The sequence below is a fragment of the Sprattus sprattus genome (genome assembly GCF_963457725.1).
Source record: "Sprattus sprattus genome assembly, chromosome: 1".
Taxonomy (NCBI): domain Eukaryota; kingdom Metazoa; phylum Chordata; class Actinopteri; order Clupeiformes; family Clupeidae; genus Sprattus; species Sprattus sprattus.
Window position 1 is genome coordinate 36831818 of NC_137920.1, and position 25297 is coordinate 36857114.

A 25297-nucleotide genomic window follows, 5' to 3' on the forward strand; every position below is an offset into this window, starting at 1 on the left:
GCAGGGGGGTGAAAGGACAGGGGCAGGGGGAGAGGGAGGGAGGATGACACTGGCGCTCCAGGCACACACAGAGGGGTCAGTAGAGGGTCAGGGGCCCCTGGAGGCCTCACCTCTGGTTCTCCTCGCGCTCGGCCGGGGACATGGTCTTCTTCTGCTTCAGGTGCTCGATGACCGCATTCTGCTTCATCACCACCTGCAGGCCACAGAGGGGGAGTGCACAGTTCAACACCAGGGAGCTCACACACACACATCCACACCCACACCCAGATCACACACACACACACACACACACACACCCACACACACACCCAGATCACACATGCCAAACTACACAGATATGACACAGAACCAAATACACAGAGCACCAGAGCACATACATACTCTTATATGTGCTGACAGAAATCACACACACACACAAACACTCTTATGAGTAGATAGAAAACACAATGCGCTGCCACTAGAACTGCCACCCTTCCAGGAAAAAGAAACACCACATTCATGCACAGAGAAAGCAGTATTAACAGTAAGACAAACACAGCGGACACGAACACATATAAACACACACACACATACTCTCTTGGACCTGAACACATATAAACACACACGCAGCCTCAAAGACAGATAGACATATACAAATGACAGACATAATCTCTCCCATACTATTCATCACCACAGCAGGGCTTGGAGCGTGTGCGCGCGCGAACACACACACACACACACACACACACACACACACACACACACACACACACACACACACACACACACACACACACACACACACAGGCACTAGTGTCTGCGTACACCCATAAGGGCCTGAGACACACACAAACCGTGACGGACGGTATGTACACAAACACACACATGGTCACACATTGAGCACACACGTACCCCAAACCTTACACACAGGCACACACACAGAGACAGACGCGCAGAACACACACACACACACACACGGGCCACCACCAGTAGCTCAGAAAATAAACCCAGATGCACAAACTCAGGCGAACGACAGCAGACTGTTTATGTGTGAAAGGGATAGGCCCTGTGGCGCAGCTCGCTCAGGAGGCTCCCTCATCTCTCCTGTCTTTGTAGGCCTCAAGTCAAAGAATAGTGTATAGAAAGGACACCCCACCATGAGGATAAAGAAATAAACACACCTTAAGTCATCTTTGACCTCTCTATGCAATGTCTACCCGCGAACCCCTTCACCCACGTCTACCCATGATCCTCCTCACCCACGTCTACCCATGATCCTCCTCACCCACGTCTACCCATAATCCTCCTCACCCACGTCTACCCATGATCCTCCTCACCCACGTCTACCCATGATCCTCCTCACCCACGTCTACCCATGATCCTCCTCACCCATGTCTACCCATGCTCCTCCTCACCCACGTCTACCCATGATCCTCCTCACCCACGTCTACCCATGATCCTCCTCACCCATGTCTACCCATGCTCCTCCTCACCTGTTTCTGGATGAGCTGGCTCTGGCTGCTAGCCTGCTGCTGCTGCTCTCGTCGTGCCTCCTGCGTCTGCCGCTTCTTCTGCTGCTGCTGCTCCCGCAGCTGCTGGATGCGTCGCAGCTGCTCCTGCACGCTGGCCGCCTGGACGGTGACCACGTTCTGGATCTGCTGCCCCCCTGCCACCGCCACCGCGCCCTGCTGCCCCTGCTGCTGGACCCCCTGGGCCCCAGGAACCGGCTGCTGCTGCTGCTGGATCTGGATGGGCAGCTGCAGCTTGATCTGCTGGCCCCCGGGGCCGCCCTGCTGCGCCTGCAGCTGGATCTGGAGGCCCGGGACGGTGATGAGCTGCTGGGCGTGCAGCTGGAGCGGCTGACGCACCTGCTGCTGCTGGGAGGTGGTCTGCACCGGGCCGACCTGCTGCTGCTTGAGGACGGCGCCCGGCTGGCCCACCAGGGCTTTGACCTGCAGTGGCGTGGGCGACTGGATGGGCATCTGGGCCTGCGGGTGCGGGGGTATCTGGGCCTGGGGGGTGGTGGGAGGGGTGCGGGGCGTGAGGGCGCCGGCTTGGATGGGGGCGGCCGCCTGGGCCGGGGAAGACTGGGCGGCTGGCTGGAGGTGAGGCTGGGTGGGCACGGTGAGCTGCTGCTGGCCCTGAGCTGCTCCGGGACACACACACCACACACCACACATCACACACCACACACCACACACCACACACCACACACCACACACCACACACAGTGTTGAAAGTATTGTGGCCATCACAGGAGCATGGTTGTTATGTGTGTATATACAACATCCATCAGTGCAGTTATAGCCTGTAACATCCATCAGTGCAGTTATAGCCTGTAACATCCATCAGTGCAGTTATAGCCTGTAACATCCATCAGTGCAGTTATAGCCTGTAACATCCATCAGAGCAGTTAAAGCCTGTAACAGTCAGAGCTGCTCCTCTCAGAACTTTCACCCTGCTATGGAATCTAATCTACAAAATCTTATATGAAGGTTCCCATATTTGCACTCTACCATGGTTAATGTTTTATCATGCAATAAACTCTCTTTATGGTAAAAAACCCTCCCCTTCGGTCACAGAGAGAGTGGTTAGGGCAGAGCTCCAGGCAAAGGCTTTGGCCCGACATAACTTTGCTATATTGATGTAATAAATGTTTTGTTGTTCACGTCGACCTCACACAAATGTTCCAGAGGGATAATATAAAAACAGCATGTGGGGGTCGGGGTGGGGTTTCCCCTATCAGAACAGAGTCTCATCCCCATTAGCCATTAAAAATGTACTGGGGGCCACCCTGCCCCTGTATGGGTGTGTGTTCCATGTTATCTGAGGGTAAGTACCCTTAGTGGACATGAAAACAGTGGAACACAAATATGTATTGTTAACGTGCCATGGTTCACCATAATGTATTGGCACTTGTGTGTGTGGGTGTGTGGGTATGTGTGTGCGTGCGTCCTCATACCTGGCGTGGCGGCGGTGGCGGTGGTCGCGGCAGGAACCGGCGTGAAGAGGAAGCGTTGCACCTGGCCGTTGGGCAGCGCCGCCTGCATGAGCTGCTGGCCGGGCCGGGGGATCACCGTCACACCCTGGGGGATGACCTGCAGCTGCCCCGTCGTCTGACCCTGGCCCTGGACCACTACCGTCAGACCCTGAGCACCGGCCTGCTGAGGACGGGAAGAGAGGGGGGGAGGAGGTGAAGAGACGTCGAAAGAGAGAGTGATGGGTAAAAGGAGAGAAAGATAGTGAAAGAGACGAGGAAGGACAGGAGTAAGGGAAGACAGAGCAATGATGGATGAAGGGAGGAGGGTGAAGTTGATGAAGGAAAAACAGGAGAAGTGTGAGCAGCTACTGAATATGCAATAATCTCAACACAGATAATAAGTTAGATGCATCAAGACACCAGACAGAGAGCCAAAGGGGAAGGTGACACTAACCTGGGGCCTCTCCACAGCTGCTCCTTGCTGCTTTTGCTAAAAGACAACAACAGGCATGAGAATCACATACACACTGTATCGTATGAGAATAACATACACACTGTATCGTATTAGAATCACATACACACTGTTTCATATGAGAATCTGACTGAGAGAACATATTCCCAAAACAATTCGCCATCAACCCAAAACAACTAACATGCAACACATAAGGACAGACAACTCGGCCATCCACAATTCCTATCCAGCCACTGAATTCAGCAGCTGGAGGAGGAGGCTCTCGTGCTGACCTGTGCCCCCTGGGTGAGTTGCGTGAGCTGGGCCAGGGTGAGCTTGACCTGCCCCTGCGGGGTGCGCTGGCCTGGAGGGGTCTGTGGCGCCACGGGCTGCCCTGGGGAGGCACCCAGCACCCGCTGCCCAGTGGTAGTGGCCACGGGACTGGCACTGGAGATGGTGGTGGAGACGGGCTGGCCGTGGATGATCTGAGTGACCACTTGCTGTGTCTGGCCTGAAGGGTGACACACACACACACAGACACAGACACAGACACAGACACAGACACAGACACAGACACAGACACAGACACAGACACAGACACAGACACAGACACAGACACAAGCAGAAACACACAGAGCTGATTAATGACTAGCCTGAGTTGCTATGACAGTGAGGTTCCACTTTGTGGTCGACCATTGACGGTCCACCTTTCAATGTGTAAATCTGCATTGTGTTTAACTCCATCATCGGAACTGAGAACAGCAATAGGAGAGTGGACACTCAAGACAAACAGGACACCCACCTTGTTGCATCATCAGGGGCGTGCGCAGGATGGTCTTGCCCATAGCGCCCTGTTGGATGGGGGTACGGATCACAGTCATGCCTGGTCGAATTTGCCCACCGGAGGTGGTGATCACCTGGTTTGAAGGGTTAAAACACACAAACTAAAAGAATCATTCTCCCTGCAATGGAAGACATAGACACCTACGCATGTATGTTTTCATCCTGTCAAGTCTAGACAGAGTGTGTTTCTTCCTCGCTAAGAAGGTTACTAGCACCCAAATCAACACTGCAATTTAACATTATGGACTCGTAACAAGGTCTGCATATTCAGCACTGTCTCACTCAGCATGTTCAAATTCTGTTTATTGACTTTGAACAGACACCCACCATCCCCAACAGCTTGGCTTTGATACAATAGGGAAGCTGTAGATGCCAAGTGTTGTGACTAAGAGCACAGTATTCATGTCTGACTGTGCTAGGGTGTGGGTGTGTGTGTGTGTGTGTGTGTGTGTGTGTGTGTGTGTGTGTGTGTGTGTGTGTGTGTGTGTGTGTGTGTGTGTGTGTTTGTGAGAGCAGTTGCACCTGCTGCTGGCCCGGGGAGCCTGGCGTGTTGGGCCGTATGTTGATGGTGGTGGTCCGCGGCTGGAATGACGTGAAGGTTTGCTGGTTGCCGGCAGCGCTGGATGGAATGATTCCCAGGACCTTCTGCTGGATCATGCCTAAGAAACAAGCCATTCTTCCTCAGCACAGTGCTTGGCTTTACAATGGTGCATCAACATGCAAAACACAACAACACACCACAATGTGATGTTGGACTGGTTGAGACGTTATCCATGCATGGTGGTCATTGTTTACCATTTGTTGACTTCCACCCTCATGGGAGAAACTTAGGTCCTACCTTGTTTGAGACACACAGCTTTCACTGTGTATTTTAAATAATGTGAAAGGTTTGATATTTGCTGCTGCTCAACTGATTCTTTTAATCAATGCTTCATTGGCTATTAAGTCATAGACTGGGCCTCCAGATCTATTGTGGGTTAATTTCTCGGTGATCATGTCAATGCATTATTTGTTTCCCTTCCGACTTTTATGTATGCAAAGGTCTTTGAAGGTTGCCATAGTAAATATTAGCCACCCGAGTAAACACACGCTTCAAAGTGTTGCTGCGCACGCGAGCACGGAAGCCTGCTCATAAATTATGCATAGATTCGGTTGTATGTCGACTGTTTCATTTTGTCTAGAAACAGTAATCGTTTCATATTTTTTGCTGTTTTAGCCGAATCTAACGAAAATAACAGTACGTCACACAAGTCAACGTTGAAGCGCCTTAAAACCCCATTTTTTCCTTCTTCACCACCTTCTGTGGTTGGCCTTCAGCAGGGATATCGGGTAAAAGATACACTTCAAGAGGTCTCTCTTCAAAGTGCGAGGGTTAAGCCGATCTTTAGGACGAGGTTTGCAGCGCTGGCCAGGCATCAAACAACCACTTCTCGGAGCTCTGTTTGCAGAGTTTGCGACACACTTCTGTTTGAGGCGGAAAACAAGAAGAGACCCCTCTGTGTAGCGAGCTACCTGTCTGAGAAGCCAGACCCCAGGATAAACTTGTTTTCATGCTCACTTCCTCAACTTCCTCCAAAACAAACAACCCCGCTTGAAACGTTCAAACTGGAAAAACACACGCCTGTCTGTTACGGATGCCTCTTTTAACGAATCACGGGTGTTACTAGACGGGCGTGCTGTTTGTTTGTGGAGTAATTTGGCCCATCCGCTATACGTGGACGTTCCTACTGTGTGCGTGCGTTCGGATTTTGTGGTGCTAGTTTGTGGCAAACAGCCAATAGTCAAACATTTGAGACTTATTCAAAGATAATAGCAAAACAGACAGAATGTGGCAAACTATGCGTTTTTTGTGTGTAATACATACGCAATGCTGGTTACTTTTGGCACACTGAATAGTCACCAATCAATTAGGATAATAATATTGTGCCTTAACACTGACTTACAGACGTGACACTTGTCATGAACTTTGAAGGCTCTGCCAGTTCAGACTACACTGACTTAGGGCCTGCATTTGCCAGGTTACAGCACTAACTCATTTAACAGACTACACAGTACAAGTCTCAAACGGGGATCCAGAAATAGTCTGTTTTTGGACGCACTGGGCATAATGTCTCAGCGCTGGACATGCTGTGCCATCCCTGACATCTGTTGTGCCAAGAGTGACCACTGACTCATACGCTGGCATGCAGTGAGGACAGTGGCAGTGGAATGATGGATGGCTAATAACACAACATCGTTAGTCCCCAACCCCCCCAAAAAACCTGGCATAAATGCGGTGCCCAATTATTTTTTTTTTTTTTGTACCTCCTTCAGTGGTTGGCACATTTAAGGTGACGATCTTGCTATTGGCAGGCAGTGGCAGCTTGGCAGTGATGACTTTGCCAGCCATGGAAACCGGCGTGCCAGTGATCTGGAACGTCTGCCCAGATGTGGTAGCCACCGTGGTGACGGTGCCGGGGGTAGCTGGGATAGAATGCAGGTTTATTGAAGCGGGGTTGTCAGGGGCCCCCCCTCGACAGTAACATCAGCATCATTAAAACCACCAAGAGGACCAGCAGGTTAATTGAGCAAGGCTGTTGCAATAAGTAAAAGCAACCTTGGAAGCTGTTGCAGTGATTACTTGACAAATACAACCTGCAGTGGTCTAAAAACACCCTGAGGAACCCACTGTTTGCTTGTTTGCTTTGCCTATAACCTATAGGTAGGGGTTTTGTTTTTGTTTAAGTATGCTTACTTGTTAATGTATACTTATTTGTTTAAGTTTGCTAACTTGTTAATGCATGCTTATTTGTTTAAGTATGCATACTTGTTAATGATGACTTATTTGTTTAAGTATGCATACTTGTTAATGATGACTTATTTGTTTAAGTGTGCCTACTTGTAGACTTATATTGAGAAAGCTTTCCCTTTTTTTAATTGTATGCATACCATGGAAGATACTGTACACATTGCATGCGTTTCGATGTGTATTTTGTGGTGACTGAATTAGATGTTTCTAAAACAGCTTCAAATGTATGTCTTGCAAAAGTATCAAGACTGATGGTATTTCTTTGGCTCAAAGCACCACTGAAGCTCCACAGTGGCCACAGACTCGTTCTCAGCAATATCGGAGAAGTCTGTTACTTGAGCCGTAAAGAAAAAAAGGAAGGACCTAATCACAATCCTTTCCTGTATTTAATGAGTCACAAAGATCCCAGAGGACCAATCAGTTCTCATTTGGCTTATCTAGCCTGTCATTAAGAGAATTCTAAAATAAAATGCGCTGATTAATTTGCAAGGAGTGTGAAATGTACTAGAACTGACTCCTGGAAGCCTTAAATGCAACTCAAGGGAAAACCAGGGCTTATTAAGCTACCGATGTTGCTTTAGGTTCTGTGATGTGTGTTTACCTGGCTGCTGACCAGTCTGACCCTGTTTGACCCAGGTGGCGAAGGTCTGCTGGAAGTTCTTGTTGGGCTGGAATGTCACTGGAGTGCCCATCTTGGTGGCCAGAACCACTTTGGTTCCCGGCGTGACCTGGCTGGTGAGGGAGCCGACCATGACCTTGGTGGTGGTGGAGACAGGGGTGGAGGGGCTGCCAGTGGTTGTGCTTGTGTTGCTGCCGCCCTTCTGAAGCTCCAGTCGCTTCTGAAAACAACCGTCAGACACGGTAAGTCTGCAATCAAGCACATAGGAGCTAAATATGTGGAAGACTGAGAGGAATGGAGTCCCAAAACCATAGAGTGGGGTAGGAACCTTCCCGTGTTTAGAATTTTCTTTTGGGCTGAATTATTGCAAATAGTACAGTCCAATTAAATAGCCTGATTTCAAGACAAAAGATCTTCTGGAGGTCAATTGGGGGTGGGTTAGTAGATTTTAAGTGAGTGACTTGGTGGAAAGACAGAATTTAGGTATCAATTTGATCGATTCTGAAATGTTGTCCTTCTGATTGAGAGGTTTAGATTCAAATCTGGATAGGGTTATATCAGAAGGATAGAGGGTTAATTGCAGTTGTTGGCCAGCAGAACCTCTGATGTCTTTCCCACCTGCTCGACATTCACTCTTTCCAGGTTTACCCGAACCTCCATTCGGGCCTTGAGCTCCAAAGCCTTCCTCCTTGCACTAACCTTAGCCTGCTCGGCAGCCTGGGCCTTCTCCTTCTCCACCCTGCAGAGGAGAAGAGAACAGCCTGTTTACTTCCTGTTTACTCAAGCATGAGGAAGCGACAGAAGGGTTGCTAGACATTAGTGAGGAAGAGAACAAACAACACTAGGGTAGGTAATATGGAACATGTTTTCCCAACATCCAGAAGGCCGGGCAAAAGTGCGGTGACCCGGAGGAGCCTCTACACTCGATGCAAAAAACAAAACAAAAAGGAAGAGAGAGGATGGTAAGAACAGAGTTTGCTGTTTATCTGGTGTCTGAAGGTGTCCAGCTTGCGTATGTAGTGTCATAGGGTCAAGATCTCGCAAATGACCCTTGGCATGACCCAGAATTTCCTTGACACACAGTACCTTTCTGCGAAGGCCCGGATCTCCCACAGGTCCAGCTCCTCCTCTGCGACCCACGTCTCGATGACGGTGGGCCCCGTCTGCTTGGTGGGCTCTGGTTTTTTGGGCCGGAGGGCGCTGGAGCGGAGGCCCTTCCTCTGGGGAGTGGGGGTCTCTGTGGGACCATGGAAACGGGTAAAGGTTATGGGGTGGAGGGGTGTTAAACAGAATTTAACAGCCATGGAACAAAATAGAGAACCACTAGAGGCAAGAGCAGATCCAGTATTAACCAAGGAAGCTACAAAGGTTATACTTATTTACAAAAGGAAAACATTTAATCGTACAACTTGATGGATTTCCGTCTCACCTTTGGGTGTTTCTGGGACACCGATGGGACAGATGATCTTCCTGATGCAGTATTCTGACCGAATGCCATAAGGACCAACGTCTTTGCGCTTGATGATCTCTCTGGTAGTTATTTCCGTCTCCGAGGTTTCTGTGGCGAAGTGGTTGCGCACAGTTAGCCACCCACAAACATCCCAGTGTATGTGATGTTCATTAACACAGGGCATCTGTTTTAACTATACACCTATGCTACATGTATCTTAAAGAAATAGCCTGCTTATTAAATAACTGAACAGAACCTGCTATTTAAGACAAATACATAACAACAAAAGGCTGTATATAAGCGTATAAAAGGACCGTTGACACAAAAAGACAAGGATATGAAGTGAAGCCACCAGACACAGGAAAAACAGGGATGTAACAGGAATTGAGGGACAATATATGCAGACAGAAGGGAGGAAAGGTGCAGCTGGGTACCTGTGCGGGTGGTCCCGGCGTTAGAGGAAGGTTTGATGCCCATGTCGTCCCAGCGCAGACAGGCCCACAGCAGCCTCAGCATCAGGCTGACCCCAGCCAGAGACTTCACCGTCTGCAGCCGATACCTGATCCACAGGGAACACCACCACTTAGCTGAGCTATTTCAAGGTGCTCTTGTGACTCGCAGCAACATGGTCAACAAGGTTATGAAATGCATCAACAGGGGTTGTAAAATAAACTCGGATAAAGTATGTAGTTTTATGTATTAATTTAGTTTTTTTTATTGATGACCAGAAAGATGTAAGTAAGGCGGCATTGGACTTAAAAGCCTGATAAATTGGTAGTCACAACCTTAAAATGAACCCAAGAACTCAAAATTCACTTGAGACATTTTCACAAATGTTCCACACACACGTTTTTTAAATTAAACAGACGGGGGGAGGGATATTCCTCTCTCTCCTCTTCATGTCATTTTTATGGGTCTCTATGTGGGAAAAACATCCTCAGTGGTTAAGTGCGGCAGTGGAGCATCCTGACACCCGACCAGCATGACTCACGTCTGCCCTCATACAGAAATGCCATTAAAAACGCCACGAAAATAACTGGCCCCCGAGTCTCCAGGAAGGGTCACTAGGGTTACTGAGCAAACAGTGCTCCCGACAAAACATGACCTGGTGGAATAACATAACCTCTGTGGCCGCATTAGAGTTCGAGGGTGTTCAGTTTTACTACTTTTTTTCTGGTGGCAAGCAGCTCTAAGTTGCTCATTTTTAGTGTTGACCTTGGAGACAAAGTGCACGCGGACAAAGAAGTTGTGATAGTGTTTTGGAATAGAATCTTGAACTACATCTTTGGCTTTTTTACGAATTCAGGGAATTGCTCCTTGCAGGCCTCTAGCTGTCTGTTCTGTATGTGCGCTCCAAAACACTGCAGTGCTCGTACATAGTGAGAAAAAAACATAGTCGCTCGGACGGAGCCATAAATAATTCTAGCCAATCAACACATTGCTTCAGGAGCATGAAAGGAAGGAGTGTAATTTGATTGACTGTTGTGCTCAAATATCAACTCTATCTTTAAGTTTTGGGCGATTTGAAAGAGACCTAAAGAGAGATGGTTTTACCTCCAGGTGATGCCATATGTAGGTCTGGGGGAGGGGTAGGGCCATATGTCCAGGGCAGGCTTGGCGTTGTAGCTGAAGATGGAAACCTCGCGGATGCCCGCTCGGCGCCCCAGCTTGTATAGGTCGTCGTTGGGCAGCACGAAGATGCTCTTCTTGCTGCTCTTGGTAACAAACTTGCGGTAGGACGGCAGTGCCGTGCCCGAACGGGCCTTCTTGGTGCGCGAGAACTTGAGCAGCCGCACACGCTCCCGTGTGGAGTGTTCGTGGCTGGTGGTTGTCACAGAGACAGGGGAGCCCTTGAGGGTGGTGGAGGAAGAGGAAGATGAGGTGGTTCTGGTGGTGCGCTCTTGGCTGACAGAGAGGCTATCAGTTTGGCCGTGCGTGGTGGACGAGGAGACTTGCGTCAGCATGGTTTTGGTGCTGGTCGACAGCGTGGAGACGGCACTTTTCTCCGTCGACGACACCACAGCGGCCACAGACCCTGGTGCTGCTGTCGCCAGGCGCACCATCCGAGACTCTGTGGAGACGGTGGTTGTCGTGGTGGTGGTCGTCACTTGGGTCATGACTGTGCTATCGGCGGAACCTCCAGCGCCACTGCCCTCTGCAAAGACACTGCTTAGGCTTGAGACCTCCGCAGATTGGGTCGGGCTGATGGTTTTAGGGGTTATGACCTCCGACTTTAGCCGTTCAGTGTCTGTACTGTTGTGCTCCGTGGACGTCACAAGAGTCGGGGCAGAGTCCTGTAAACTGTTGCTCAGCTTGGGAATCTTAATGGGCGGCATGTCATCAGAGTCTTCCCTCGATACACTTGGCGGTGGGGAGACTTGAAGTGAAGTGTGGGTGGGTGTCCTCTCTGCCTCGCCATCAGGGGCTGTGTCCCCATTCAGAAGTGGCTTGAGAGGGTCTTTCAGTGGCGCCTTCCCCTCCCCCGCTGGGCACAAGCTGTTCACTTTAGCCTCCATACAGTTCGACAGTGTCGGCGGCTGGTTCTTGGCCAAAGAATTTGACACCAATTCGGTCTTCATGTCAGCGTCTCTCCCGTTTATCCTCAAAGCCGAAGGAACGGGAGCGTCGGTATCCGCGGAGTTGCGCTCCTTCACACTCTGCCCAGAAGACTCTAGCGTGTGGCTTTTACCGTTTTCCTCTGTGACTTCTATGGACCCGGAGGATGGCTTGGGTCCGTCCGGTGCTGTTCCTTGCTGGAGGCCGCTGCCATCGACTGAAGCTCCGGGTGGTGGGGTCGCCTGGCTTGTGCTGCTGGGTGTGCTGATTGGTGCCACCAGATTTTGCGTCTGCTGTTGCTCAGTAGTGCCCTGTATGGGTGAGGGGGTCGAGGTGCCAGGCTGCCCAGTGCTGGTGGAGTCTGAGGGGGTGTCTGCTGGTTGTGATAGAGGGCCAAGGGGCGATAATAGATTAGTCCTCGGGGGGAGGGCACCCTTCTCCTCCCCCTGACTGTGTGTTTGGTTCTCCAGCTTACTACTACTGCTGCTGCTGCCCATGCCTGCTGCAGGGGCCTCTTTGCCAGTCGTACCAGAGGCCTGTAGTCCACTTCCTTCAGTCCTCATTGGGTCCGCCTTAACCACTGGCTCTGTGATGGGGGGCTTGACTTCAGTCTTTATTTGGAGTGTGGGGATTAGGGGTGTTGGGGTCGGCGCTGGTGTTGAGGTTGAGGTCGGCTCGGCCTTGAGAGTGAGGCTGGCCTGCTTCCGCCGCTCCTGCCGCTGCCTCTCCTCCAGCAGGTGCTGCTTCACGCGGCGCTCCAGGAACCCGTCCAGCTTGGAGGTTTTCACCACCTTCTTGTAGGCCGTGCGCAGCAGGAAGCCCTGGCTCACGTTCACCACGTCGTAGTTGAAGGGCCGCTGCTGCTGCTGCTGTTCTTGGACTGCGGCCTTGGCAGCACCTTCTTCTCCCTCCTCCATGTCTTCCTCCTGCTTCAGGGTGTCCGCTTCAGAAGGCTGAGCCGAGGGGCTGGCACCCTCCGACTTCCCTGTAGGGGAGGAAAGGAGCCAGTTTTAGGAAAATGTCAGGATTCTTTTCTTCGAATAGTAACACCTTGGGAGTAACTGCTTTTGTTCTGCTTTTCCACATGCCATGACTTTACACTGATAACAGGCATTTTGACTTTAGGTTTCAGAGGCTATTGAGTGTTACCGTAATGAATATAATACATTGCACAAGAATGCTATAGTCTCATACAGCAAGACCCATCTTCATTCGCACACCCTGCCCCCTGACCACCATCTCCTCTTCAGCTCCTTGACGTTTTATCTCCCTACCTTTCTGAGTCTCCTCCTCGGTCTCCATCTTCTCCTCAGCATCGTTGCTCTTTGTCCCGTCTGAGGAGAGCTCTGGCTCGGACTCTTTCTCAGGGCCTTTCACAGAGGGATCCTCTGTGGTGATAGCAGGTTTGGGGGTTTCTAAAGCTTCGCTCTTTTTCACGTCTACGGCTGACGCTGTGCTGGTAGCACTGCCACTCTTGGCAGCTATATAAAAGCAAAAACATACAGCCCCATTTATCAACAGGACCCATTGTAAGACACTACATCTAATTTAATAATCAAAGACAGAGAAAAAGGCAGTTTTGGTTGTAGTCATGTTAATGCTGTACACACCCTCTAGGTCCTTCCGGTAGTTGGCGTTGGTGTTGCCGGGTAAGCGTGTGACGAAACGATGAACGTGTGTGTTGCTGATCCAGCTCCAGCCTCCGTACCCGGTCACTCTGTACTCCTCACCCTTCTGCTTCCAGACCTTCACACACAAACATATTTCAGAACCAAAATGGAGAGTGGAGTGTGGAGGCATCCGAGGTAAAAACGCACAAAAACGGTGTGTGGAAATGTCACCCGAGCTTAAACACACGTGTGAAATGACTGAGAGGTGAGCCTTCAGAAGCGAGAAGGCGCAATTAAACACGGTCGGCTAATTTGTTAAAAACCACAAACGTGCGGGAGACACTTCCTGTGAGCTTACAGCACGACAGAAAAAGAGGAAAGGATGGTCATCAGCAAATAAAGTATTTGCTTATGTTCTCAGACTTCCAGCATGTGTGTGTGTGTGTTTTACAGAGAGTATCTACATTTATTAGATTTATGCTGTGGAGTGTGCGCCATTTTATTATACTTTTTAATAATGTTTTCTTTGCATGTTACCTCTGGGCACTATCTGTGTATGTGTGTGTGTTTTACCTGGTGCTTAATGGGGAAGGTGTACTTGACCCAGGTGGCCTGCTGCATGGTCTCCTCATCCTCCAGCTTCTTCTCCCTCTTCTTGACCTTCTCCTTCTCCTCGCGCTCCATGGAGGTCATACGGTGTAACCTGACACGCGCACACACACAGGGCCCGTTAGTCAACACGCTCAAGACACAGATCATATTCAGGACAGTCGCCAACCCTGTGACGTAAGCAATATTTAAATGGGAAGATTTTGACGCAAAGAATGGCGCGCACACACACACACACACAGGTCATATTCAGGACGTTTGCCAACCCTGCAACGTGTCAACATAAGCAATATTTAAATGGGAAGATTTGGACGCAAAGAATGGCGCGTGCGCACACACACACACACACAGGGTGAGATCAAAGAGAGGGAGAGGTAACTCCCTGGCTGTTCTTGGCTGTGCTCCATAGATAACAGCACTGAGGCTTCTGGGCCTTGGGAGAAAATCATGGTGCTATATTACACACACACACACAGTTTTATACACACACACACACACACACACACACACACACACACACACACACACACACACACACACACACACTCAGCCTTTCCCATGCCAGGAAGTCCTCTCTCATCATTGAAGCATAATCCTTGCCTTAAGTGAGGAAGATGCGGTCAGAGGCACACAGAGAAAGTTGGAGGAAAACGAGGATGAGGGAGGCAGAAGGAGGGGTGGGGGAGAGGGGTGGACAAAGCCAGCGGAGTGAGAGTGGAAGAAAGAGAGATACAGGCAGGGGGAAGGGCAGAAGAAGACAGACAGACCACCTGCAAGAAACTGAAGAAAGCGATGGGCAAAGCAACAAATAGAGAGACAGACAGAAAGAGAGAGTGAGAGAAAAAAAGTCACAGGGGCAGGCAGTGGCGACTGCACAAATATTAGCTTACAACACAAGCTGGCCTTTGATGCTGGTCGTGGGGCGGACTCCCTCCACACTCGGCTCTGCAAACAGCCCAACAGACCCCAGGCCCAGAGAGCTGGAGCACTGGGCTGGAATGGGGCGGGGCAGAGTCGGCCAGCTATTGCTCAGCGTGTTACGGGCCTTCAGAGAGCTCATACACACAACAGAACCCACCGACCTGAAGAGGGGATGGGGAATATACCGCCGTCCGCTGGAGGAAGGACTGACTGTACAGATTTGTGTATGTTTTGACTTTGGTGATCACAGTGAAATTGGGATTGGGGGGGGGGGGGGGGGGGGGGGTCTGTAGTTGCTTCTTCTAAACATTTGACTGTGGTGTGGTGGATTTTGACAAATTACCATTTGGCAACAAAATAATTCCTCACATGCTCAGATATTGAGGATTTCGCACACGTCACTCTTTACATAATGACAATGTTTACACCGCTGTTCTGTTGGTCAGAAACACCAGATAATAACCAAAAAAACCTTTGTACACCAGATGTATATTGATGTACAGTATATAAAAAAAATTCTGTCAAAAGTAATGATACGTTTTTAACGTAATGTGTCCCGTTTTGGGAACACTAGCATAAGCAGCTAGGTAGCAGTATGGCTACATGTAAACGGACCCCCGCTAATGCCAATGGTGAAGGCTTGTGGTGTCGGGTGCAATACTAATATTAACTAAGCCCAGTGTGAAGTTTTATGTTTTATCTAATGCTAGAGGCTGTCAATAAGTTAATTTGCCTTGAAAGTATAGATAAGATGGTTGGTGTTTTGGAATTTTAGCTGGCTCATATATGCATTCTGCCAGCAATCTTTGGATAGACCCACGTTAAAGTAAATCTCAAACATTACTCATGTGATCATGTTGATGGGAATACATTTTGTAGTATGTGAATGCTACAATGTAAAAGTGAGAATGCGCTGTTGTTTTTAAGTGTGCTATATAAATAACTGTGCCTTGACGCTGGTGCGTTGCACTCAATAATGAAATCAATTTAAAAAAATCTGTGGCGATATAAACAAATCATGTGACCTGTGACATCAGCGTGAAAAGATCAATACAAGTGGTCACAATTACACACACACACACACACACACACACACACACACACTCCAGAGGGTTGACTTGCCTGGTGTGACCCAGGGCATCTTTCCACATGGGCAGCATGGCCACGGGTTTGATGGCACACTCCAGGATGGCCAGAGCCAGGGCAAACTCCCGTGCCTTACTGCACATCTGCACCGCCTTGCACCAGTTCGTCCTGCAAGAGTCAGTCAATTATGTGGTTATCAATAATGCCATGAACCATTTGTTTGATATTGTTCTCTGCGTTCCCACAAATGCAAAACAGGATATGTGTGTGTTCCTTAAACTACAGTCCAGGACTGAGAAATAACACAGTGTGCATTTCAACAGTTCCCAGTAAAGTCTTCTTCATCTACAGCCTCCTCATGTACTGTATACTTAATCTTTCCCTGTGATTTCACCTGACACAACGCTCATAAATATAGTCACGTGCCATAAACGGCATTTCTATTCAGAAAGACCTCTAAGGCACAACTGTTTGAAACTTTTGTAGCCTGGCACATGTGAAGTCTCAGCCAATCTCAGCCAATCTCAGCCAATCTCAGCCAATCTCAGCCAATCTCAGCCAATCTCAGCCAATCTCAGCCAATCTCAGCCAATCTCACGCGTGCGTCCCTACCTGTGTGACGCCCAGTTGGGGTGGAGGAAGGGTGCGGGGACGTTGTTCTCCAGCTGGATGATGGTGAGGCGCAGCGTGGATACCGTTAGCACCTTGGAGCCGTGCACCGCTCCGTTCCACTTGAACTCGCCGGCTGGTGTCATGCAGAACTTGTGCGCCAGGTGCCGGCGTTTGTCCTGGTCCTCGCGGTGCTGTGGCTTGTTGAGAGCCAGCGTGTTGTTGCTGAACTGGTTGTGGTAGACGCGGTACTTGCCCTCCTGGCCCAGCTTGAAGAAGTGGCCCAGCGTGCCCTTCACCACCAGGTCCCGGCCCGAGGCCACGCCGCTGGTGGAACTGCGCGTGCTCAGCCGGGAGAGTTCGCCACCAGGGCTCAGCACCTGAAATCGGGGAAGAGAGAGAGAGGGATAAAGAGAGAGAGAGAGGGGGAGGAAGAGAGAGAGGGATAAAGAGGACCAGGAGGGCTGATTGGATTTACAAGAGTACAATTTGTAGCCGTACACAAAACGATCCTGCATGCTTTCATACACACAACAGCTTTTTTAAGAAGGTCAACTGTGGCCAGAGGTCCACCTTTTCATGTGACAATCATTCCTGTAATGTCTTATGGCTCCTTCCTTATGATCGAAGATGCCAGTTGTCAGTATGGGGGACTATCCGTCAGTCTCTGTGTGTGTGTGTGTGTAAAAGATAGAAAGCATCTTCATCTTCATGTGATCTTCTCCTCACCCTCCTTGTAGCCCTGTATGTATCTGCGTGTATGCGTGTATGCGTGTATGCGTGTGTGCGTGTATGCGTGTATGCGTGTGTGCGTGCGTGCTCACCTCCTTGCCATCCTTGTAGATCTTATTTGTCTCGTGGACGGCGGCAGCTGCCTGTTGGCTCTTTAGCTGGCTTAGCTTACTTTCGGGGTTCCTCAGTCGCGTCACCATGCGTGTGGGGGGGCGCCTCAACGGTCCACCTGCCTCGCCGTTTGCTTTGTCCTTCCCGTCCGCTGCGGTTGGAGAACACACACACATGGATGAGTGAACAAGATTTAACATACATACTACCACTATATAGTTAAGAGAACCTGCGTTAAGAGAACCTGCATTTACAGCCTTCAAAATAAGAATACTGGTATATTCAATTCGAATCGCCTTAACGCCTCACAAGGTGTAATAGGTTCCAGCAGAAGCCTTAACAGTCATAGAAGGTATATTTAAATACAAATAAACAGAGGTTTCTTCATGTGGGAAAGACTCTATGAAGCTTGAACCGTCTAGCGAACCCATCAAGAACCTTTTTTTCCGAGGGTGTAGACATAGGTGGATGAAGCTAAGTGGTCAGACCTCATGTAACTATAAAAAGTCGAACTGCTTTCAAATTAGATAAAGAGACCCAGACAGTTTTGGAAATAAAACCCTTTTGCTTATGGAATAATGTAATGGTAAGCCATAAGTGGGACTTTGGGGGAGTAAACAGCCTATGGGATTGGCTGGTGTGTCTGTCTGGCTTCTGGCTGACCTGTGGCGTCCTGGAGGGACTTGTCGGCTGCGTCAGGCTCCTCGTGGCCCCCGGAGGTGGAGAACTGACTGCTGTTGCTGTTCTCGTCGACCGCGTCGGGGGGCTGGCCACCGGCCGGGGAGCCCCCCTCTCCTGGCCGAGAGCCGGACTCTGACTCCTTGTCTGCAAGGGAGGGGGTCGGGTGGGGGTGGGGGGGAACAACAGGACAGTGATTTAGATTTCTTTGCACAACAGCTTTTGCAATGTTATGGTCACTCACACAAAATGTGCTGAAAACAGAAACAAATAAATGTTTTGCTTAAAGCAAAGAGCAACCAAATGATCAATGGCAGCCACAACAAGCACAAAAAACAAGATGGTAATATGCTGACGGGAGGACAGATAACAATGACAAACACAATGCAAGGCTGAGAAGACAGAGGAGAGGAGATGGACAGACACTGCTCTGACACTGACACTGGTGGACAAAACAGGGATGAGATGTGAGAACATATGCTAGCCGACAGAGCCCCCTTGTGGTCGTCAGCTCTTCACTTCCCAGGCAAAATTGGAGGGAATTTCAGACCAGCAGCCTCTGGACATTTGATTAACAGGGCAAATTCACACTTTCAATAGAGCACTCCATAAAAACACTGGCACTAAAGCTGAGAATAGTTTCATTATTTAGCTAGATGGCACTCAATTAAATTAATGTATTTCTAAATGTCTTGAGGATACACTATTTAAATAGAGGCGAACAGAAATTCAACCTCCAAAAAGACCTCAGCAGTAGAATGGCACCTTCTCAGTAATTCAATTTAATTCACAAGGAAAGACATAATCCTGCTAAAATCATCATATCTGACCGGTGCTACACCAGGGAGATGTGCTCTGGAGCTCATTAGCATCCACATCATTTTTTTTACAGCACCGCTACTGAAACTCGCGCTAAAGGTCATATCACTGAGCTCCTTCTCCGAGGAAAGGACCTTCTCTTCTGGCAGTGGCCGGGCGCTCACTAAAGCTCCGGCTATATTTCCCATTAAGGAACAAGGTTAGCTGGAGCGCTGCCAACCTTCTTTTCTCTCGGTGGAGAAACGGGAGCCGGGATCTGGGTCTCGTCAGGAAAATCCTCTCCGAGGAGGCGGATTTGACGGTGATGGGAACCGTTATGTAACACTCACGCCGGTGCTGCTGTTTATCTCATTACGCTCCGGTGCGCAAGCAGGCAAAGCCAGGCATTCTACAGAGATGTTCTGAGGTAAACTGCTTGTTGCAAAAAACACTGGCTGCTTTGTGCTTTATTGTTCCTTAAACAATACTAAATCATTAGCGTTAGCTACAGGCTTCAGCTCTGGTTGTGCTGTGTCTTATTCTTACAGCTATTTTACAATTTTACCTCAGCATTTCTTTGGAATGTCTCTCATGGTGCTTGTCAGAAAATCCAGCTCTACTGTCAGAACACTTGTGTTGTGTCGTGCCTGCCTTGTCAGTCGCTCTGACTAAAATAATCTGCCCCATGAATAATTATAAATGTAAGTATTCCGCTCCCTCCCCTCACACAGACCTTCAAACAAACATCATTAATATTCCCACGCGCTTAGGATTCATCTACTGCTCCATTTTGGAAAGGCGCTCATGCAGCATAACAGAAACATGAGACATTCCTCGTTCGATCTTGTCTGCTGCACAGCTTGATAAAGTGATACTTATTCATTCAATATTTTTTCAACACACAACCAAATACAGTGCTTCCAAAATTAAAAGAAGAACACTTTGAGAACAGCGCCAAATATGAAAAATCTCTCCCCCCCCAGGTTTGGATCAGCAGATGAAGCTCCGTGTTCACATTCCCAGTGAAGCGCTGTATTCCATTACCTCCCTCTGACATCTCCATTCCCCTACTTAGACTGCACCTCCTCACTGGCTGTGTGTGTCAGCCACACAGAAAGACAGACAAAAGCCAGACAAAGCTGTGGGTCAAAGAGCCATACGGTAGTGCGTCATTGGTCGATGCTGAAAGGACAACAAAAGCTGCGTGTTTAAACTGCCAGGCTGATTGAGGTTTGAGATGACACAAGAGAGACACATCTGACAGTGCAAGCTTCAATGCTACCACTGGATGCCTCTCTCGGCAGCGGGACAGACAGCGCTGTCTGACTACGCCTTGAAGGGTCATTAGCAACAGGCTCCTGAGAGACAAGAGGAGGGAAACTGAACTCGAGAGAGAGAGAGAGAGAGAGAGAGAGAGAGAGAGAGAGAGAGAGAGAGAGAGAGAGAGAGAGAGAGAGCTGCCTGGACTTGGAAAGAAAAGTGGCCCAGAAAGAACTGCGGGAAGCATCTGGCTGTTTGCTGCTGGATATGCAAGAGAAGCAGAGGGTGGCGAAAGCAAAAGGACCAAATGATGAAGTGGATGGGAGGATGCATGAAGGGGGTGCGTGAACGATGGGAGTGAGCCCAGCAGGGCAGGGAAGCTGACACCCATGCTATGAGAGAATGGAGGGATGAGAGAGGGGGATGCTCCCCAGGCCCACAGCAGCTGACCCAGGACCAGTTCACCATGAGAGCCTCCATCGTGGAGAGGGACGGCATGGAGCAGAAGAGGCTGGCCCTGAGTCAGTAGTCTGGACTCCGGAGCCACTGCATGTTTGTCTGCATGAAAGGAGGGGCCCCGTGAACAGGTTAGTACCTGCTGTCTCTGGCACCTCCTCCATGCTTTCGGGGACCAAATCTCCCGCGCCAGGGGGCCCTTCAGGAGCCTCTACCGCAGGGCTTGGGGCCCTTGTGGAGGGTAAGGATGGGTCCGCAGAGGGGGAGTCGGGCTTCAGGGCCATGAGGCTGCCACTGGCCTCCCGACCAGCAGAGGGAGACTCTGCTACAGAAGAATGCAGGTGACTAAATCATACTGAAGAATAGGGGCCAACAGCACTCAGTCTTTCATCCAGGATCTCAAGTCACACATTCAATCAGCAGCCTTCTGGACAAGGCATTGGGTCAAGACTTTAATGCATGGGAATTTAAAAAGGATTTCTTTACTTGAAGAATCATGCTTCTTCTATAGCTACCATTTGTATTTTAGATCACAATGCTGCCGAAGTTTTAAAAAACTAGTAACAAGTTTTAGATCAAGTTACAGATGTGTTCCTATCAAGTAAGAAGGACAATGTCCAATCGCTGTCATGGTATTAAGTAAAAGTGGAAACACAGCATTCAGGATCAAATTCAGTGACATTAAATCTTTGCAAAAGTGATACTAAATACCCTCTGTATTCAGATTCCAGTGCCAATCATAAAAAGTCCAAGGCACATGTCCCATGTAAATACCTAGAAGGGAACCGTTTTCAAAGGAAGGGCTTATCTAACATTCTATAATATAGTGCTACGGTACCTTCTGGGTTGGCCTCCTCAGTGCCTGAGAGTCCTGAGGTGGAGAGCTCTCCTTGCATCGACTCGTCGAGCTGCTCCGGTTCTTCGTCCTTCCTGTTCCTCTCTTCCTCCTCAGCGTTCCGTCGCTTCTCCTCCTCCTCCTGTCGGGCCTTGAGACGGTCCAGAATCTCCTCTGAAGAAAGGAAGAAAACGAGGATGAGAGACAGGGCTGTTAGCCATTATGAATCCCACCCCAGGGACTAGATAGAGACATGGAAAGAGCGCTAAAAGCCTCACACACAATCTGACACGGTAGCTGAAGTGAGTCAGAGGGAATGGGGAAAATAATCCAGTCTCAATGCTGGCACAAACAGATGCAGTCTTTGCAGCATTCATATAGACATTGCATAGCAATGTAAAAGCCTGTTAAGAAGTGATTTAATCCCAATACAAAGTGAAGTCATTCTACAGCATAAAGATGCAAGTCCAGTATAGGGTTTCAAATAATGCCCCTGTGTGTTTGTTGTTGCATATCATGCAGTCTGATGTCAAAATACTTCTTACCAAACATGCATTAGATACAATGGACCATTTTGGACAACGTCCTGCAAAAGTTTTCCTTTTGGACTAGAAAAATGCACCAACTGTCTAAGTTAAAATCCCCTTTTCTGCTCGCTTGAGTAAAGACTTTTACCGCTGAATGAACGACTTGTCAATCATGATTTTGATTTAGAAGTGTAAGCGTTAAATCAACAACAAGGAGTTCTGTTCCAAAACTAGCTGCTAAATATCTAAAATGCATGCAAAAAACTTGCAAACACCATCAACAGCCCAGCTAACATTGCTAGAAGCTTGCCAACACACAAACTGGTGTCTTTTGGCAGTATAGCTGGCAATGGCATGCTGTGAAAGCTTTTCTTCCATTTATGCAAGGTGCTCCAGCCAGGAAACAGAGAACTACATAATGCATATCCATATAGTGGGAAAGACACACAAGTTTACCCATCCTCCACATGGCCATATGCTATCAAAATGAATGAGGATGGCATCAGAACTAGTTGCCTATAAAACCATACCTCAAAAAGTGTCAAATTGTTGCAGTGTTACTTTAATCAGAAAGATACCGAATGCACCAAGGCGCACCATGAATATGAAGAAATAAAAATAAGCTCAAATAGATAATGATTTACTATTAACCTTTTAGACTACTAAACTATTAAATAAATATAGGATAAACACTCTACATTTCACCGAAATAACAACATGAAGGATCGTGGTGCCCCTTCCTCTCTCCCTGTGGTTTGTTTTGATTGCACCTGACAACCCTCACAGTGACCATATGAAGGCTATAGGCAACAGTTTATGAAAGACAAGACGGAAAGGCAACCAGATTCAAGAACAACAAGAGTAAAAGAAAAAATAAAACCTGCAGGATGATACTCTTACATCTGGTATGTTTGAAGGTGTAAATTGCAAAAAATACTGGAACATTAGCCTTCAGAATGTATACATTACAGGCAAGAAATGTTTAAGTTCACCTAGCTAATACATTAGAAGATCTTGTCTATTGGGCAAAAGGCTAACGCCAGCATTTAAGTTTGAGTGTGTGGTTTATTCGGACTGATGAACACACACCGTTTGTTAAAAGGCAACCCTATACACTAACCTCTCTTACTTCAGATGTAACCTTAACATCTCTTCTAATTCGTCCTTTCTCAAAGTAGAGCACGACTTGCAGCACTCCCAAACTCAAAAGCATACAGCTAATTTTGTAAAGTGCTATATTGAATGGACATTCTGTTGTGGTAGCCTATCAGGTTCACTTCAACCAGGCCAATGTGCCAACCATACTCAGCAAAAACCATTAAATCAATAATTAATCAAACAGCTGGCAACATTTCTATTTAACCGAACATTCAAAAACAGATACACAGTAAGCAAAGAATCTCAGCAAAATGTGTCATTTGCTATTTCAATTGAGAGAATATCTGTATAGCTTGTAAGCAGGTACAATCTTTTTTTTGCTTCAGTTGTTTGCCTTAACATGTTTTTTTTTTTTTGCATTATTGGTTTACATGAATTATGTTTAGAGATTCACATTTGTAACTTATTTAATAATAATAATAATAATTATAATATTTGTTTTTTTTGAGAAACAATTCTGCTTAGGGCACTCAAATGGCCAGCAACGGCACGGAAAAGAACAGAGGAAGAAGAGCCAACTCTCAAGAGATGCATAATGATATCTATGATTGCAAATGTGCAAATGTGCACTCTAGAATAAACCTACCTTTCAACATCAAAACTGTCCTTTTTTTATTTTATTTGGGCCAGTCTAATTCACGTTTCGGACAGCCAAACTCAAAAGAATGCCTGCCTGACTGGCAGCGATTTACAAATTCTGCAAGCCTGCCCTGATTAGGGAGACAAACATCTTTCCTCCCTTGTAACCAGGAAACAAACCGCGGGGGGGGGGGGGGGGGGGGGTCACTGTTAGCCACCCCAGAGCGCCCCTCCTGTGTGTGTGTCTTTGGGGGGATTCAGGTGCAGGCTTCATCCCTATCTGCAACCGGTGCCCTCTGCCATATTCGTGGGCAGCACAATGCAGCCACTTATGGGCAGCCTTGGCTTGAGGCGGGCCCTACTTGGCACAGGCCAGTGGGAAGGGCAGGACGACCAGGAACCTGGAACTGAGCCATAATACCCCCCCCCCCCCTCTCTCTCTCCTTTTCTTGCCCTTCTCCTGAAACTCACCCTCTATCTCACACACTGTTTCTCATGGTCGGGTAATTCAGACACACACACAAACTCTTACTCATGTTCTCAGACACTCTCTCTTAGATCATCTCTGTCTCTGAAACACACTCTCTCACTCTCGCTCGCTCACTCACTCTTTCTTTCTTTCAATCCCATCTTCTCATCCATTCATCTTTGCCAGTGCCTTTCTTTTCTCTCCTTGGCCCTGAACATTTGAAGCTGCCTGGACCTTGTTTTGATCCTGCCGACACTGCCAGCCTGAATCCCTACCCACCCCACCCCACCCCCCACACACACATACCTACAGCCTCGCAAGAAAGGGGAAAAAGAAAAACCATCGAAGAGAGAGATAGCTACCTGACCTGACACAGTCAGCAGGAGCTGAACACATACAGCAGAGTAGCAGTGAGCAGAGGCGGGTGGGGGAGGGGCAATGAGTGGTGGTGGTGATGGTGGTTGCGGTGCGCCACTATAGGGGTGAGTGGGCTTGGTGCGGGGGAGGGGAGGTGGAGATGCCATTATCAGACTGAGGCAGGAAGGAGGGAAGGGAAGGAAAGGGAGCCAAGTTAATGATAAGGCCTGTGCACACAGAACAGGAGGGAGAGGAGACCCTGCCGGGCAGCAGATAGGCACAAATGAGAAATGCGTGAATGAAACTAAAGAGTGTGTGTTAGTGTGAGGGCTTCCTTGTGAGTATGTGGGGATCACTGTCTCAATGTGTGTGTGTGAGAGTGTGTCTGTGTGTGTTTGTGTGAGTCAAGAATTGTCAAAACAATTGCTTTCCCTATCTGCAGGATGATGATGACAATAGCTTGGCGGGTGGGCGGAAAGCAATCAGCCAATACTGAGGCCCTGTCCACACCTGGCATCGACATGCGTCTTGGGCGATCGGATCACAAGTGGACAGCTCTAAGTAGAGGTGTGAATGCGCTCAAGACGTATTGAGGACAAATTGGGATCCGATCACCCGGACCACATTTGTACGAGGTCTGGGGCGCATATGGTCATTCTTTTAGCACAGTGTACGCGAATGTGTCCTGTGCTGCATGGCTTTGACTATGATGTCTGGACATTTAAAAAAAGCCCAGAGAGATATAATGAGGGTGATTTCAATAACTAATAACGCACCAAGTAACGCACCACACACATACACACACACACACACAGGGAGAGAGGTAGAGAGAGACT

The 25297-nt window shown here is 48.6% G+C and overlaps 1 protein-coding gene across 1 annotated transcript in view; it reads right to left on the reverse strand.

The window, feature by feature from the left end:
- The window catches only part of LOC308376607 (nucleosome-remodeling factor subunit BPTF-like), a 40886-nt gene that overhangs the window by 8545 nt on the left and 7044 nt on the right, over nucleotides 1-25297 (reverse strand). The window contains exons 4-25 of the mRNA XM_080853005.1: nucleotides 21375-21545; nucleotides 18008-18169; nucleotides 17326-17495; nucleotides 16505-16881; nucleotides 15929-16060; nucleotides 13850-13979; nucleotides 13277-13412; nucleotides 12941-13147; nucleotides 10665-12651; nucleotides 9545-9669; nucleotides 9090-9218; nucleotides 8747-8897; nucleotides 8360-8399; nucleotides 7643-7880; nucleotides 6558-6716; nucleotides 4776-4912; nucleotides 4213-4327; nucleotides 3704-3921; nucleotides 3414-3449; nucleotides 2942-3143; nucleotides 1473-2125; nucleotides 111-193 (exon numbers count right to left, since the gene is read on the reverse strand). Coding sequence (XP_080709131.1) covers nucleotides 111-193; nucleotides 1473-2125; nucleotides 2942-3143; nucleotides 3414-3449; nucleotides 3704-3921; nucleotides 4213-4327; nucleotides 4776-4912; nucleotides 6558-6716; nucleotides 7643-7880; nucleotides 8360-8399; nucleotides 8747-8897; nucleotides 9090-9218; nucleotides 9545-9669; nucleotides 10665-12651; nucleotides 12941-13147; nucleotides 13277-13412; nucleotides 13850-13979; nucleotides 15929-16060; nucleotides 16505-16881; nucleotides 17326-17495; nucleotides 18008-18169; nucleotides 21375-21545 — 5758 coding nt within the window. The remainder of the gene's footprint in view (nucleotides 1-110; nucleotides 194-1472; nucleotides 2126-2941; nucleotides 3144-3413; nucleotides 3450-3703; nucleotides 3922-4212; nucleotides 4328-4775; nucleotides 4913-6557; nucleotides 6717-7642; nucleotides 7881-8359; nucleotides 8400-8746; nucleotides 8898-9089; nucleotides 9219-9544; nucleotides 9670-10664; nucleotides 12652-12940; nucleotides 13148-13276; nucleotides 13413-13849; nucleotides 13980-15928; nucleotides 16061-16504; nucleotides 16882-17325; nucleotides 17496-18007; nucleotides 18170-21374; nucleotides 21546-25297) is intronic.